Here is a 16730-nt window from a genome sequence, read left to right on the forward strand (position 1 = left end):
TGAAATGTAACATTGAGGTGTGGGGAGGGAATGACCTAATGATATGTGCATTTTTTAAATTTACCTCTGTCCTGAGGAGAATGTGTGTCATTGCAGTGGATATTGACTCTTCTGAATGGATGTTGTTTTAGGTACTGAACGAACTGGTGGTAGATCGAGGAACTTCTTCATACCTCTCCAATGTCGACTTGTACCTGGATGGGAGACTCATCACCTCTGTCCAGGGTGATGGTGAGTTCAATAGCAGAAATAATTTCTCGCAGAATTGTAAGTTTTTAAAAGCTCAATTCCTCGGTCCTGTTTCCAGCTCTGATTTCACATCGGATTGGTGATGCGGGATAGCCCCTTGGTTCTGATTGGCTTTTCTCACCTGTGTTAGCACACAGTAGTGAGATTTTTCACATCACAACAACCTTGGGTTGAACCCGGTTACCACTTCTATTGTTCATGGTTAATCTCATTACCATGTTGTGATACCTTTTTTTTCCCTTTGTGTGGATCCAAAATGGATGATGTGAGTTCAGATAGACATCTCGAATTTTTTTTTACGGTGGCAGGTGCCTGGAAAGCATTGCTGAGGATAATAGTGGAGGCTGATATTTTCGGGATGTTTAGGCACATGGAAAATGTTGGGTTATGGGCTGTGAGGAAGGGAAGGGTTAGATAGATCATGGAATAGGTATGTATGTAGATCTTCTTTCTTTGGCTTGGCTTCGCGGACGAAGATTTATGGAGGGGGTAAAAGTCCACGTCAGCTGCAGGCTCGTTTGTGGCTGACAAGTCCGATGCGGGACAGGCAGACACGGTTGCAGCGGCTGCAGGGGAAAATTGGTGGGTTGGGGTTGGGTGTTGGGTTTTTCCTCCTTTGTCTTTTGTCAGTGAGGTGGGCTCTGCGGTCTTCTTCAAAGGAGGTTGCTGCCCGCCGAACTGTGAGGCGCCAAGATGCACGGTTTGAGGCGATATCAGCCCACTGGCGATGGTCAATGTGGCAGGCACCAAGAGATTTCTTTAGGCAGTCCTTGTTCCTCTTCTTTGGTGCACCTCTGTCACGGTGGCCAGTGGAGAGCTCGCCATAGAACACGATCTTGGGAAGGCGATGGTCCTCCATTCTGGAGACGTGACCCACCCAGCGCAGCTGGATCTTCAGCAGCGTGGACTCGATGCTGTCGACCTCTGCCATCTCGAGTACTTCGACGTTAGGGATGAAAGCGCTCCAATGGATGTTGAGGATGGAGCGGAGACAACGCTGGTGGAAGCACCCGTTATGAAAGACATTGTGATTTAATGGCCATGAGTGTGAGAGTTTGAACTATGTGTGCTTGGTTCTCCAGGTGTTATTGTGTCCACGCCCACGGGCAGTACAGCATACGCTGCAGCTGCCGGTGCCTCCATGATGCACCCCAATGTCCCGGCCATCATGATCACTCCTATCTGCCCTCACTCCCTGTCCTTTCGACCTATCGTGGTACCAGCTGGAATGGAGCTAAAGGTAAGCACCCCATGGTCAGCTCAAAGGATGCTGCATTATCCACATTGTTACTCAGTAATTTCATTTAGTAAACTTTGCCCTGCAGAGTTCACAAATCACTAGCCAGAAATTTTGATCTATGAAATGAAATTTTCTCTTTGAACCTTTGGGGGAGAAAAGTAAATAAATCAACACAAAACTTTTCCAACATCCATTTCCTGATGCATGCACAGATAATGGGCCTTGCATTACAGAAACCCAAAAACACATTGAATTGCTGGAGGAATTCGATGGGTAGGCAGCATCCATAGGTAGAAATGGTCAGTCAACATTTTGGGTTGAGATATTTTATCGAGACTAAAAAGTGGTGATGTGGCATGTGATAAAGGAAAGAAACTGGGAGAAGGGACCAAGAGGTCAGAAGGCATTGGATAAAAGGTGTGAGAGATGGTGAGATTGGTAGAGGGAGAAATCACTGGGAAGGGTGGGGAAGTTAAAGAAAATACAGGAGGAGGTTAAACAAAGATGAAAACAGCAGAATTAGATGGAGGTGATGGGGGGGGGGGGAATTAGACAATTGGAAAAATCGATGTTCATTTTTAAAATTTAAATTTTCAACATGCAACATGTTAACAGGACCCTCTGGCCCATGAGTCCATGCTGCCTATATACACCAATTAATCTACAAACCCCATACATTTTGGAGGGTGGGAGGAAACTGAACCACCCGGAGGAAGCCCAGGCATACGTCGGGAAAGTGTGCAAAGTTCTTACAGACCGCGCCAGATTTAAACCCAGGTCATTGGGGCTGTAAGAGCATCACACTAACTGCCGCACTAACCATGCTATTGCTTCCTCCATTTCTCACACTTTTGTCTTGGCCTCATCTCCACCCAGGCAGAACAAAGGCTCTCTGCCTGGTCTTCGTTCTCCACCCCACCAGCCTTTGCATCTGTCAACTTCAGCTTGACTCACTAACAGCCACACCTTCCTCCTCCTCATCCTTTTCTGCTTGATGTAATTCTATTCCCTTGACCAATGGTTCTCAACCTTATCCTTGTCGCCTGCAAACCACTGTAGGTATTCCTTACCTTCATGTGGGTCACCTGGAATAAACACATGCACCACAGTGGGGAAGATGGGCTGATGAGCTCGAGTCACTTCTTCAACAACTGGGAATTTTTGTTCTGCTTTGGTGGGGGAAATGGATCTTGGGAATTTTCATCTGATTGCCGAGATGCCAAGCAGGGGTCTAGTCACTATTCCCCACTACCCCACCTCCTTGATGAGCACCCACCCCACCCCAGGCAAGGACCACCTATAATAATCCCATGACCACAAATGCTCCCAGCGAAGGGACGTAGGAGCAGAGTCACTGAATATATTAGGCTGGTGATCGACAGATATTCTGTGAGGGATTGGAAAACTATGAGACGAGAGTGGAGAAAGATGTTGAGCTCCTGGCTGTATTTGCCGCCACCCTGCTGAATGTGGACTGATTCTGGCCTGTGAAGGCTGTTCCTGTTTCACCGCTCAGTGATGGACTTCTCGAATTGTTTACGTAGCATGGCTGCCATTTAAGCTCCCATGAATAGTAACGTAGAAAGATCGTGGTGTGGTGGCTCACCACAAGGCAGGCGTACCGGCCCCGCTTGTAAGCCACGTGGCGGGGCAGCCGGCCAAAATGGCGCCGTCGGGGGGGTTTCCCTTCCTTCCAGCACGGGGCTCAGAAACCCATGCTGGGGGAACCACATGACGCCCAGGAGACGTCAGCGCTCTCCAGCACAGTTCTCAGCCAGGTTCGGGTTGGGAGTATAAGTGCAGCCCAGCAGCCTGCAATAAACGAGTCTGCTCACTGAGCTCAACCCGTCTGGTTGTGTGTGTTATTGCAGGAGCAGAGTCGCCGCCGCTACAATCAATGATTGGTTTTAAAGTTCAGTAGTAACTGGAGCACCATGAGGTCCACGTTTAATAATGTAGGTGATATTCCGCATATTTGGTGAGAATACAAAAGGACTCCATTCAATATCCCTTGGAAAACTGTACCTTTAATAATGCAGCAATCCCTCTGTTCTGCACTAACCTGTTAGACTGGGTTATTTGCTTAAACATACACATTTGATCCATTGTCTTTGTGGAGAAAGTGGTGTTGGCAGTTGTGGACTACAATTGGGTGTTGTGTCTGCATTTACACAATTAGGACTCGGAGACATGGTGCTTTCTCATTCTTTAATACCATCAGACTAACATGGCTACTGACATACAGAGAGGGAGGGGTGACATGATCAACAGCAGGGTGGGCTTATACAGAACAGGAGTGTCATTGGGCAAGGTAAGATTCAGCTTTTAACTCCCAATTTCAATCTAGTCATTCTGTCTTTCCGGTGCACTTTCTGGGTTTTATTGGGCAGGAGTAATTTGTTCTTTGTCAACACTTGGTGTTGAATGGTTCACAAATGCTCGCTGTGCAGCTATGAAGGGGATGGCTGCTGGAAATGGCCAGATGGGCTTCACACTGCAGTGTATGTCTCCAGTGTATGGCCCTGGAAGATGATTTACAGAACTAATCTTGCCTTTGAGACCATGCCAGTTTGAGCAGTTTCCACTCAATCCAAAAAGATGGTTCAAAGGTTCCTTTTATTGTCATGTAATAATAATTCTAAAACGTGTGGGGTTCCAAGTTAATTTGCGCGTATTTGAGTGGCATGCGTTTAAATGCTTCTACTGTGATGTAAAAAAAAAACAATTAAAAATTAATAGAAAATTGTATTAAATATAATTTACATGGTAGAATTCAATTGAGCATTGCCCAGTGCCGTGAACAGCAAAAGAGATTCACTTCAGAGGTATTGAGTGTCCGTGGACTCGCCTCCAGCCTCCTGTCCAAACCATTGACAGCCTGAGGACCAGGCCCAAACTTCTGATATGATCAGTAACCCATATGTGTCTGATACCCTTAGAACCCTCTTGAAGCTTGGTTCTGATACCTGGCTCCTGTGAACCAGTCTCCAGTAGCTTGCAGCCTGTGTAGGTCCTATAGTCACTGAGCCCCTAGCTGGTCTACTACCATGGTCACCTTCCAGTTGGGTTCTCTCCCATTCTTTTCAAAAGTGCATCCCACTTTTGTTGTCCTTTGCTGGTCCACAGCTCCCCCTTGTGGTATGATGTCCAGCACAGGTGCTGCCATCTTGGGCACAGACCTCCATGGTTGCAAGATTTTAAAATATTGTTGGGTCCTTTATCGGGCTGCTTAAAACCTGTACAGAGCTGACATGAACTCACGGACAGTAAGACCCTGCAGAGCATCGCTGCTTCTCCTCTCCCCAGTCTCTCGGGTCCACACCAGTGTCAAATTTTTTTGTGCTAAAGAATGAGATTCCAAATCAAATGTTGAATGCAAAACTCAATACATTGTAAATTAATGTACACAGATTTTGTGAACTCTCTGCTTACAAACAATGTTTGCCTTCTGAAGATCATGTTGTCACCTGACACTAGGAACGTTGCATGGGTGTCGTTTGATGGCAGGAGGAGACAGGAAATACAGCATACAGACAGGCAAGTCTATTACTCCTCTATCTCTGCGTGAGTTAATGAACCAGAGATAATCTCTGCGAGGATCTAGTCCCTTGGCATAGGTGATATGTAAGTAGTTAAGTTGCGGGTGTGAGATTATTTTGGGAAAGAGTTGTACTACATGGAAACCAATGAGCACCCATCTGTTTTAATCTCATCTTCCTGCATTTGACCTGTAACCTCCTCTGCCTGGGTGATTTCAAGTGGACACTTCTTAATGGCGAAAGTAGCTCTGCATCCGCAACTCACTCCGGCAGGTTCCAGTTACTCACCAGCCTTTGGGTGAAGAAAAGTTCCCTTCAGATCCACTCTCTTCCCTATTGCCCCACATTTGTGTCCTCTGCTGTCATCTACCTCCAATATGGGGAAGAGTTTTCTGCATTATCAACAATACTCATAATTTTATACAGCCCCAGGCCCTTGCTTAACTCGAGAAAACAAATCCAACCTCTTCTCACACATGAACTGCTTCATCCCAGGTAACCTCCTCGTGAATCTAGTTTTGTGCCTTTTTGTTTCCTCTACAAATCCCCGATTGTTGTAGTGATTTTGGGGGCAGGAGACTAGCATCAAAGCAGTTGCAGTCATGAGACGCCATGTTCTGACTCCCATCAGCCAGCACCCTCCAGCACTCCTCCTTCAACCCTATAAACTCTACCAGCACTCCTCCTTCAACCCTATAAACTCTACCATTGCTCTCGTGTGACATTCCAAGACTCTTCTCATCCAGTCCATTCACCCTTGCATCCCATGTGTCTCAAGCCCTCCGTATCACACTGGGAATATCATCTTTACCCTGTAACTCCTTTCCATCTGGCTGTTACTTCAGTGTTGAAATCCCGCCTGTGAAACTGCAGGTGACGAGTTCTGTTTTCCAACTCTTTCTGAACTTAGTGTCCTCTTCCCAATGCGATTTTTGTCATTCCCTCATTCTGATTGTAAAGAGGCTGCATTGATGCTTGTCTCAGCAGGAAAAATCTGCTATAGACCGGAATAGATGGAATATCCTGTTAACTAAGGAGCCACTTTTCTGTGGCATTGTTAGTGGGTAGCATTCCTGACCAAGACAGAGGTTCTTGGTTAAAATTTCACTCCTGAGACTTGTACACAAAATAGTTTTTTCCAGACCATGCTCTTGTTCTCTTAGCTGGATGGAAAGATGCTTTGTTAATCCTCGTGTAATGATCAATATTTATCCATAATTTAGTCAGTGGTGAGGTGCACGAATGCTACATTAATTATATTTTTTGTTAATCAAAAGCCTATTGCAAATGTCCAGAGCAACGATTCTCAATGAGGGCCACAGCACATTTAAGTGGGGGAGGGGCACAGACTGAAATCATAAAATATTTTTGTTTTAATGTAGTCAGTAGGAGAGAAGTACAGAAGAAACCAAGTAAACTTGACTACTTCACAGGGAAGGGGGCCCATAAACTTCGACCAGAGTCTTAAAGGGGGGCTGTAGCCAAAATAAAAGTTGAGAATGGCTGGTCCAGAGCACTGTTCTTCCCAGATCATTATTGAAGAATACTTTTCCAGGAGCTTTAAATGTGCTGAACTCTGCCATTAAATTGCATGGTCTGGAAATAGTATTCGTGGTAGAACCCAGCACATTTCACCAATGTTGAGTCATGTCATCACCATTTATTATGTATCAGATTACAGCACTGGTAACTTACCACCCAAACGAGTTGTTTTTACCTTCACTCTCCACTGGCATATCTTGCTTGCTCTGTATCTTTTTTTCTGTCTGTGTGTGTGTGTGTGTGTGTGTGAGAGAGAGAGAGAGACCTATCAATCTGGTCATCTCTACATTGGAAAAACTGCGCAAAGACTGGGAGATCACTTTGTTGAGGAACTTGGCTGTCTGCTGCAACAGTGTGCATCTCCCAGCAGCCACCCATTTCAATTTCACGTCACATTCCCTTGCTGACATGCACTGCCAGACTGTGACCACCTGCAAATTGGAGGAACTACACCCTCCAACCGGATGGCGTTAACATTGACGAACCTGAGATTTCCATTAAACTGCCCCCTGTCACATGCCTCCCACCTTCTCCTTGTATCAGCTACCCTCCCCTCAGTCTTGTTGAAGAGTTTAGACTCAAGGCATTGACGGCTTTCTCTTCCCCACCACCCATCTCAATCTGCTGAGTTCCTCCAGCAGGTTGATTTTTTGTTTTTGTCTAGTTTAAATGGTCAGACTATCGGAAGTTGGGGGATTATGAAAAAGCAAGGTCTTCATGAAAATCCATGGTGTCAGATAAAGGAGCTGGTGCTGGGAAAGAGTAAGGAGTGGGGGGGGCCCTATTGAATACTGATTGATAGCAAGAGGAACGTAACAGCTCCTGGAGGCTCAAGTGAAAGGTGGTGACTGGGATATAAAGCTCCAAGTGTTTAAAGCAGAAGGCTGGTGTCTGAAAGGCGTCACTAAGTTGGAAAGGGTGCAGACAAGCTTTGTCAGGATGTTACTGGGACATGAGGGTTAGAGTTACTGGGAGAAAGGCTGTGTATGGTGGGCCCATCAGGGAATCATTTAAGGAGTTGAATTTTTAAAATCTCTCAGCATTGGAGTCAGTTTGTTTACATTTCTTATCCGTTTACTGTTCTTTATTTGTATTCGCTGTGTACAGGTTTTTTTTTGCACTACCAATACTGCCAGGCCCGCAAGAAAAAGAATCTCAGGGTTGTTCGTGATGTCATGTCTGTTCTCTGACAGTAAATCTGAATGCTATTCCTTTGATTGTAGGAGGCTGAAGGATGACTGGAGGTTTATAAAATAATGAGGGGCATGGACAGTGGATACTGACTTTTTTTTTCCAGAGTTGATGATTCTGGAACTGGAGGGGTAGGTTTGAGAGGTGAGATTTAAAAGGGACGCAAGGGCCAACTTTTTCCACACAAGTTATTCTGTTCAAAGACACTTGAACACATGTAGGGATGATATGCAGGCAAATGATGCAAGCCCAGACTGTATGATTGAGTTGGCTAAAAGGTATGTTCCCTCCTCTATGACTGAAGTGTCGCAAGAAACTTTTGTGGAACAATGAATAGAACAGAGATGGGAGTAAAATAAGATAAAGATGTTTTGTGCTTTCCATTCTAGCATTACTGTAACCACATCATGCTACCCAGTGCCATCCATCTGCTGCCATGACCTTGTGTACGACTGGTTTGATAGCCTCGCCGAGTGCCTCCACTGGAACGTCCGCAAAAAGCAGTCACGCTTCGAAGAAATCACAGATTCTTCAGACACTGAATGTTAGTCAAAGGTGCACATCCATTTTCCAAGTTTACCTTCCTTGCTACTCCCACAGAAGCCTCCTATCCGTTTGTTTTGGGCATCAAGATACCTATCCAACTTGGAAATCGTATTCTGAGTACTTGAAATAAATTATTTTGTCTTCCTCTCTGCAGAACCACCATCCTGCGCCCACTTCATACCTTAAGTCAGTTTGAAAAAATGATGCTTGGAGTCAGTGATGGAAGGAATAGCGAAACTGCACTGACTCCCGTCAATGTGGACTTGAATTTGGATATACTATTTTATTGCCTTTCTTTCAAGGTGCCTTTATCAGTAAGTTATCAGATTTGTGGATGTCTTTGCCACAGATGTAATGTAAAAATGGATCATCAATTTGGCATGTAAACTTGGTTCAGTGAGGGAATCCCATCACTGGAGTCAGAAAATTGGAATGAAATCACACTCCAGAGACCCGTACACTTGGTTCCATTGTTGAGGGAGTCCTGCGGTGTCAGAGGAGCTGTTTGGGATGTGTTGGTAAGCAAAGGTCCTGCATTTTCTCTTGGCGTAAAAAATTTTGTGTTGTTACTTTGAAAAGCAGGGTACATATCTCCATTGGTCTGTCAGTACTTGTTTCCCAAATTACCATCACTGATGCCTGTATCCATCATTAGTTTTGTTGTTGGGACTTTGCAAATTGACTGCTGCATTTACCAGTGACTGCATTTCAAACAGAACCTGATTTTGACACAAAGCATTGGTGTTTTTACTCTTTCCAATAAATTATTTTAAGATTGATGCTTGCAACAGTACTGCTGAGCACAGGCCATGTTTGTTCCCCATTGGTAAATGAAAAAAAAGCCAGTTGTTACCTTGGATCCCAAGTGTCAGCATCTGGAAAGGTAATGTTAGCCTCTTGCTGCCTTGGATAGAGAGCCCCCACTGAAAGCCTAACTCACAGATCTTGAGGGTTAGCTGAGGCTGTAAATGGGATGAAGCAAAACCCTTCTGAAAATTTCTAGGATGGTCACCATTTCAAAGAAAAAAGATGATGTCATTTGGAGATCTGTTCCCCCCTCCCCCAAAAAAATTGTAACTGTGGTATGAATTCAGACTTTGACATTTTGTTCCCCCCCTCTGAGTTGTGGATTGTCATATTGGACTCGTTTCTGGGATCCAAACTAAAATTCAGCCCAGACTGATACAATTCTAATAGTTTCAATATAGGTTCTGTCTGAACTTGGCTGATAACGTTGCCGTCGACGACTTCCTTCATCAGCCTTTTTATGGATAACTGCTGTGTTGAGATCAGGGAGGAAGGCAGGGACAGCTGTTCATTATGTTAAGAGTTCTGAAGCCAGCAAAAGTTGAATCTTAGCTGTGATCAAAATTCAGTGTTTGCACTCAATGCAATTTAATGAGGTCAACCAGAGCTGACTTCAGCTGCAATTGACATTAATGTTCCTGCTTTAAAGTTCAGACACAATATCAATGAGAACCAAACCAAAAATTTCCAGTTTTAGAATGGTGAGTTAGATGTTGAACTTGGTGCAGCTATGATATTAAACCACAGTATGCATTTCCTTCAAGCATATGGTTTAATATCCAAACTTTGAGATTTTCAATAAACAGTTATAAACTTTCAGTTGTTCTCTGCTTTTTCTTTTAGTTAAATTAATAAGTGCATTGAAATTTCATATAACATAGGCAATTGGTTTGAAATTGAGAGACACCAGAAATAAAAGGTTTATTCTGTTACGAATGTGACAACTAGAGTTCTGCAACATGGAGTGGACTAGATTGGTGGGTGAAAGCATTAAGTTGTGCATTCAAGTCTACCAGTGAATAAACCATCTAGTTTTAACTCCTCTACCCTGGGGAAAAAGGCCATCACATCCTTCCCATACCTAGGTGACTAGAACTTGATGGTTCTCCAGCTGAGGTTTAACCAAGATTTTGTCCAGCTGGAGCTGAGCCTTCCTTATCCTCCTGTAATCAGTGACTCGACTAATGAAAGCCAGTATCCTATTTTTCATCCCCACATCTAGCCGAGTTACCCCTTTCAAGGATCTATGGAGTTGAACTCTTGCGGTTCCTCTTTCTCGGTACTCCCAAGACCCAACCTCATTAATGCTCTTGAACTGCATTAGCCTTTTATCCAGGCCATTCTCACTAAAACACACTTTGCAACTAATGTTCCTAATGATTAATAACAGTGCTAATCTTTTACTTTAACGATACAACATGACAGAAGCCTATTCCAGCCGTTGCAACCCTTACCTCTCAACTGCCCATATTTTGGTACCCAGAGCATCATGAAAAAACATGCAAACTTCTTAGATTCAAAACAAGGTCGCTACCAGTGTAATACCGTTGAGCTAACTGCTACAGTAATTGTGCCCTACTGTTTGTCATCTGCAAACATTTTATCTCACCCATCAGATTATCATCCAAGGTCCTCTAAACATCTAGCTCTGGGGGACATGTGAAACTGTTCTATTTCACTTTTGTCACTTTCTCTGGCGACAAAGCTGCTTCCTCCTCTTGTACAGAACTTGAAGGTTTCATCACCCTACTCTTAATCTCATGTAATATGTGACTTCCCTTTCTTGTTCTTGCCTTCATTATCTCTAATTCATGGCATAGATTGACCAACAACTGTGACAAGCCTACACACGTTAAAGCGGTATAAACTTTGAGTTAGACCAAATATTTAGCATAGTAGGGTAATGGAGAAAAGGCAGATAAAGAGATCCGAGTCCACAACCAGTTCAGTGCTGATCTTGTTGAATGGTGCAGTGGACTCAGATGACCTCTTCATATTTATGTAAAACTTTGTTAGCCTCCACTTGGAATATTGTGTTCAGTTCTGGTTGCCTTGTTGTAGGAAGCATGCATATGCTTCACCAGGATGTTTCCTGGATTGGAGAATATGCCTTGTGAAGTAAAGTTGACAGAGCTTGGGCTCTTCTCTTTGGAGTGACAAAGGGTGAGAGGCGACTTAAGAGGTAAGCAAGAGTATGTGTGGCTTGGGTGGATAGGCAGCACCTTTTTAACTAGGGTGACAATAGCAACTACAGAGGACATCTGTTTAGGCGTTTTAAAAAGAGCAGTGGGTTCTTTGAATGCATTACTAGAGGCTGGTACAATAAACTCAAAAGTCATGGCACATGGATCCAAGTAAAATGGATGGTTACAGATGTAATTAAATTGTATACTGTAGGTTTACACACGTCGTGGGCTGAAGGACCTATGCTGTAATGTTCTATGTAGTAGTGTGTGCTGTTCTTGGTCATTACAGGAAGGATTTGGAGAAGGTGCAGATAAAGTTCACTTGGTTTGTTTGGAATTTTTTGACCAATAGGTTTGACAAACTTCAGTTGTTTTCTCAGAAGTACTGTAGAAGTTGTTGATGGAAGTTTATAAAACTAGCAGACACAGATGGAGTAGATGGTCTTCTTTCCCCCAGCGAGGAAAATAGCAATCGCAGGTGAGAGAAGAAAGTTTCAACACAGAGGTAAATGCCTGAAACACTGGTAGTAGCAGGTACAATGGTGGCTTTCAGACATGTACAGCCAGGCAAGGTGCGGTGGGGGGCAGATTGAATTAGTTGAACAGATGCTGGCTGACAGTGCAATGCGTGAAAAAAAAAATAGCTATCAAATGTGTCAACACCAGTGTGAGGAAGTGATCCACGGAAAGTAGTTGTTCGGGGATGTGAACGAAGAGATCGAGATAGATATTCTGCTCTAGCCATGGGGCCAGAATTCTCGATCATTCCGAGGAAACACTTCTTTACAAATCAAGCACATAAAATCTTGCGTGGCTTGCACTTGATCTTCGTGCTAAAGGTTCTGTTACAAATCCACGATGGTGAATTCCACAGAATCTTCCAGCACAGAGGCAAGAGCATTCCCTACATCATATTCAAACAAACAATCTACTGGAAGAACTCAGTGGGTCGAGGAGAAAAAACAGTGGACTTTTCAGGTCAGAACCCTCTTCAAAAAATTCTTTGTTTTGAATTATTGGAAGCAATTTCCAAAGCAGACAATTAAACATCCCTTAATCTTTTTCTGCCTCAAAGCCAGCCCAAACTTGGTTCTGCACTAATTATTTGAACAAAACCCTCCAATCCTTTTTCGAGTGTCAACTGTAACTGAAGAAGAGTTGAATCAGAGTTCGGGTTAGAAAGTTGAAGCATTGCAGCTCAACGTCACACAAATCTCGTTCCCCTCCGTGGACTCTTATCTATATCTCCAAAGAAATAGCAGGCCATGCCACCCAGGACCCACTCCCTCCCTTCCCATCAGGGAGAGGGTTCAAGCGAGTAACACCACTCCAATCGTTTCAAAGACTGTTTCTTCGCTGGGACCATCAGGTTCATGAATGAACCTCTCAACACTGATCTTGCGCTGCCCTTGAATTGATCTTTTCATTGTGATACCACACACTCCAATAAACTATTGCTCTTTTATATCTTCAATAAGATGACAAGAGTGCAGAGAAGATTTACCAGGATGTTGCCCAGACTTCAGGAGCTGGAATGTCGAAGATTGAAGGGAGATAGACAAGAGTATATGAAGGGAGGCTTTTCCAATGAGGGTAGATGAGAAACAAACCAGAGGACATGGGTTAAGGGTGAAAGGGGGAAAGTTTAGGGGGAAACTTCTTCACACAGAGAGTGGTGGGAGTGTTGAACGAGCTGCCAGCTGAGGTGGTGAATGCAGGCTCAATTTAAACATTTAAGAAGAATTTGGACAGGTGCCTGGATGGGAGGGATATGGACTGGGTGCAGGTCAGTGGGTCTAGGCAGAAAAATGGTTCGACACAGACTAGAAGGGGCCTGTTTCTGTAATGTTCTACTTGATACAACTTGTGATTGCTTGTGAAAATGAACCCTTCTCACTGTTCCAGGTATGTGACAATAAGCTTAAACTTACCATTACTTTATCCTTTCTTCTAGAATTAAACTGAAAAGACAAATCAAGATAAACAAAGTTGTTTCACATTTTTTAATTGCATTAAAGGATACATTTAACTCCTCAAATAGCTAAACAGTTATTGTTTAAATAATGTTCCAGTAATCATAAAGAGAAATCTTTAAATTATTTTGCAATCCAAATATGGACATAACTGGGTTTGAACAAGAGTAAGGAGCAAGCACTTCCCTCCTTCTCACTCTCTCTCTTTGCTGCAATCTTCACAAGATACCACTGGCCAGGAGCTACACTAACCAATGTACAAATACTCAAAACCGTTTGAGAGTTGAGACACCTACCAGAGGAGCAACTGGCAAATCTTTCTCCAAGAAAGACACATAACAGAAAAAAAATGCTTTATCATTTCATTAGGAAAAGCATATGAATATAGAAAATTCCTACACTACCATTTCTTTTCTGTGCTATAGTTTAATTAAACAGTTAATACAAAGTTGTGTGGTCCATGTTACTCTGTGAAACTACTGAACAATGATCAGATGCTGGAGACCAATTAAAATCCACATTTCACTCAATGCATCAAGAGTCAAATGATACAAGGAGGGTGGAAAACAGACTGAAAATGTTTGCACTTTTCTAATGAGCTGTTGAAGGGATATTAAGGAACAAGATAAGAAATTGCTCAATGATGTTAGATCAGTGAAGCTTGAAATTCTTTTGCAAAGGGAACACAACTGCACCAGGATTTCCTGTTTGCCTAAAGGCTTACTTCAACTTGTCCTATCTTTGCAAACCATGCAAAACTGCTGCTCCAGTTGAACAATCAGAATTAGTTGCAATTACAGCATGTTTTAGATGTTGAATATACACCTAACTTAATTCTTACTCTTTTCATTGCAATAAAGAGGTTAAACTAATGCTTCTAGGAGAATAAATATTTCAACTTAATAATGCATGCTTTGAAGGGATAGAAATTCTTTGGCTGTGCACTGAACCTCCCAAATTGTCACATACTGTGTTTTGCCCAAGCATATAATTTTAAACCAAATTACTGTATGAAGCCCACACTTAAACTTTGTTCCTGGATGTGCGGAACCAATTCCATTATCAGTTGAAAAAGCACAATTCTAATTAGCAATTGATAATCACCCTCAAAATTACAAAAGTGGGGGGGGGTGTCAAAAGGATTTTAATTGCAATGGTAGGACTGCACCTTGGAATTTGGATGAAGCAGAGACATATCACGGTTGTTCTTCGGATTCAAGGTGCTCATTACAGAAGAAATTAGCTAATTCTGTTTCGGTTCAGCTTTCTGTTTCTCAAAAGCCACCGCTCCTAGCACCAAAGGCCCATAAGAAATCATCACCTTTACACCAGGCACTGCTTCTCACACACTGTTATAGTTTAAATCTGTGGTGAAAGTGTGACCCTTTTCAAAGAATGCTGAGCATCCACATGTGCTCCAAAGCTCAGAACTCACACCTGAAGGTTGCCTGAATGACAGCTCGATATTCAGCCCTGCATATTGATCCGAACGGAGATGGGAACTCCACTGAGCATCAGTTTAGAGAGGAGGTTATAATTTTGGGAGAACAGATACTTCAGGAGAAGATTTACTAGGATGTTGGCCGGACTTCAGGAACTGAGTAACAGATCAGGACTTTATTCCCTGGAGCGTAGAAGAATGAGGGGAGGTTTGATATTTAAAATTATGAGGGGTATAGACAGAATAAATATAGGGAGGCTTTTTTCCACTGAGGGTAGGTGAGATACAAACCAGAGGACATGGGTTAAGGGTGAAAGGGGAAAGGATTAAGAGGAACTTCACACAAAGAGGGTGGGAGTGCGGAATGAACTGCCAGCTGAAATGGTAAACGTGGACTCAATTTTAACATTTAAGAAGAATTTAAACTGGTACATACATCGGAGAGGTATGGAGGGCTATGGACTGGGTGCAGGTCAGTGGGGCTAGGCAGTAAAATGGTTTGGCACAGACTAGAGGGCTGAAGGGCCTGTTTCTGTGCTGTCATGTTCTATAGTTCAAGCTTTGGCTCTCAGCTTCTACCTATAAATTCATTCAACTGAGCAATAAGGTACACCATGGATTTTATGACATTTCTATTGGATGAATCCTGTTGAGTGGCTGCTTTGGAATATTAACCTGCGTTGATACAAACGGTGTGAAACACGACTACTCATGGCCTTTAAAATAAACACCTTAGAAGAGTTCCTTCACTATGTCCAACTTTACCAGAACATAGAGGCTATGATCATTGTGTCATGAGTTGGGAAATTTTAAAATGTTGATTATCATGCAGCTTTAAACTTCACAATATCTCATTTGTGGCATCCACAGTGAATCAGGTAGAAGTCCCCACCAACGTGGAACTATTTCCAACATCAGCTCCTTGAGCTTTGTTGCTGGAGCTGGAATTATCCTTGTCCTACGACTTACTGTGTAAAGGTTGTGTCTCGTCATCTTCTTCCTCCTCATCATCTGTGGGCTGATCCAGTTCATCCTTAGTGATCATTTCAAAGTCATTTCCATTGCCGCTGCTGTGCTGAGAACAGTCGTCATCCCTCCGATCGCTGTCCGTGTCCGATGGCTTCTCCCTGGCTGCACTACCCGCTGCTACAGCCTCGGCTCCTACTGTTGACTCTTCTTCTATTGCCTCCTCTTCATTCGGCTGTGGCTGTTTCTCAGGGCTCGTCTCCTCGGCAGATTTCTTGGAGTCCGATTTGGGCCCTTTGTACTCATGTGTGTACAAGGGCCTGAAGGAGTCAATGAAGCCAACATCTGCCGTCAGATTTGGCAAAAACCAGAAATGGTGTCGACCGCCAGTGAGGAGCCAGATGAAGAGGAAGAGGATGCAGCGAGCTACAAGGATTGGAAGAAATGAATAAGAATCAGGACGCAGCAGCGGATGGTTATAAAATTCCTAAAAGTTACAGAAATTTCTGCTTGAAAACAAGACACGATATTAGATTTTTTTCTTAGCTGGAATTAATTTTTTAGCTAGAATGAGCCAGACCAAGGTTGGGGTGTGTAGGTGAGGAGATTTTTACAATGCATGAGTTGAGATCTGGAATGACTGCCCAAAAGATTAGCAGAGGCGAATTTAAAAAGGCTCTGGATAAACGCTTAGTGGACAGAGAAAAAGACGAGGGTAATGGTATTAATTCATTAATTCTTTGATTTGGTCTGTGTCCTGCTGTACTGATATTGAGTTATGACCAAAGCACTGCACCGTTTAATCATTTAAAAAAAATCTACCACTAGTATGGATAATTCAACCAAGAAATTTATCATCAAATTCAACCACCGATAGCTGCCTATCGTATGATGACCATTTATGGCTTGAAGAGATAGAATTATACAGCTGGAAAGAGGTGCTTCAATAGACAATAGGAGCTGGAGTAGGCCCTTCGGCCCGTCGAGCCAGCACCGCCATTTTACAGATCATGGCTGATCACTACTATCAGTACCCCTTTCCAGCCTTAT

General features: G+C 43.3%; 2 protein-coding genes across 8 annotated transcripts in view; one reads left to right on the forward strand and one right to left on the reverse strand.

Annotated features, from left to right (window-relative positions):
• LOC138742728 (NAD kinase-like) overlaps positions 1–9933 on the forward strand; it is a 55375-nt gene extending 45442 nt beyond the window's left edge. For 2 of the 3 annotated variants that reach the window (XM_069897524.1, XM_069897527.1), the window contains exons 9-13: positions 132–231; positions 1332–1489; positions 4944–5026; positions 8151–8316; positions 8462–9933. In XM_069897524.1, coding sequence (XP_069753625.1) covers positions 132–231; positions 1332–1489; positions 4944–5026; positions 8151–8310 — 501 coding nt within the window. In that variant the 3' untranslated portion in view covers positions 8311–8316; positions 8462–9933. Of the gene's footprint in view, positions 1–131; positions 232–1331; positions 1490–4943; positions 5027–8150; positions 8317–8461 lie in introns of those variants that run through there. The other variant, XM_069897525.1, reaches the window with a different exon arrangement.
• Positions 1–16730, reverse strand: part of sec62 (SEC62 homolog, preprotein translocation factor) — a 66722-nt gene that overhangs the window by 21639 nt on the left and 28353 nt on the right. For 3 of the 5 annotated variants that reach the window (XM_069897530.1, XM_069897532.1, XM_069897529.1), the window contains exons 8-9: positions 15684–16106; positions 13232–13261 (exon numbers count right to left, since the gene is read on the reverse strand). In XM_069897530.1, the coding sequence (XP_069753631.1) occupies positions 13257–13261; positions 15684–16106 (428 nt within the window). In that variant the 3' untranslated portion in view covers positions 13232–13256. Of the gene's footprint in view, positions 1–3686; positions 4832–13231; positions 13262–13289; positions 16107–16730 lie in introns of those variants that run through there. The other 2 variants (XM_069897531.1, XM_069897528.1) reach the window with 2 other exon arrangements.

Source organism: Narcine bancroftii, chromosome 9, assembly GCF_036971445.1.
Source record: "Narcine bancroftii isolate sNarBan1 chromosome 9, sNarBan1.hap1, whole genome shotgun sequence".
Classification (NCBI taxonomy): Eukaryota; Metazoa; Chordata; class Chondrichthyes; order Torpediniformes; family Narcinidae; genus Narcine; species Narcine bancroftii.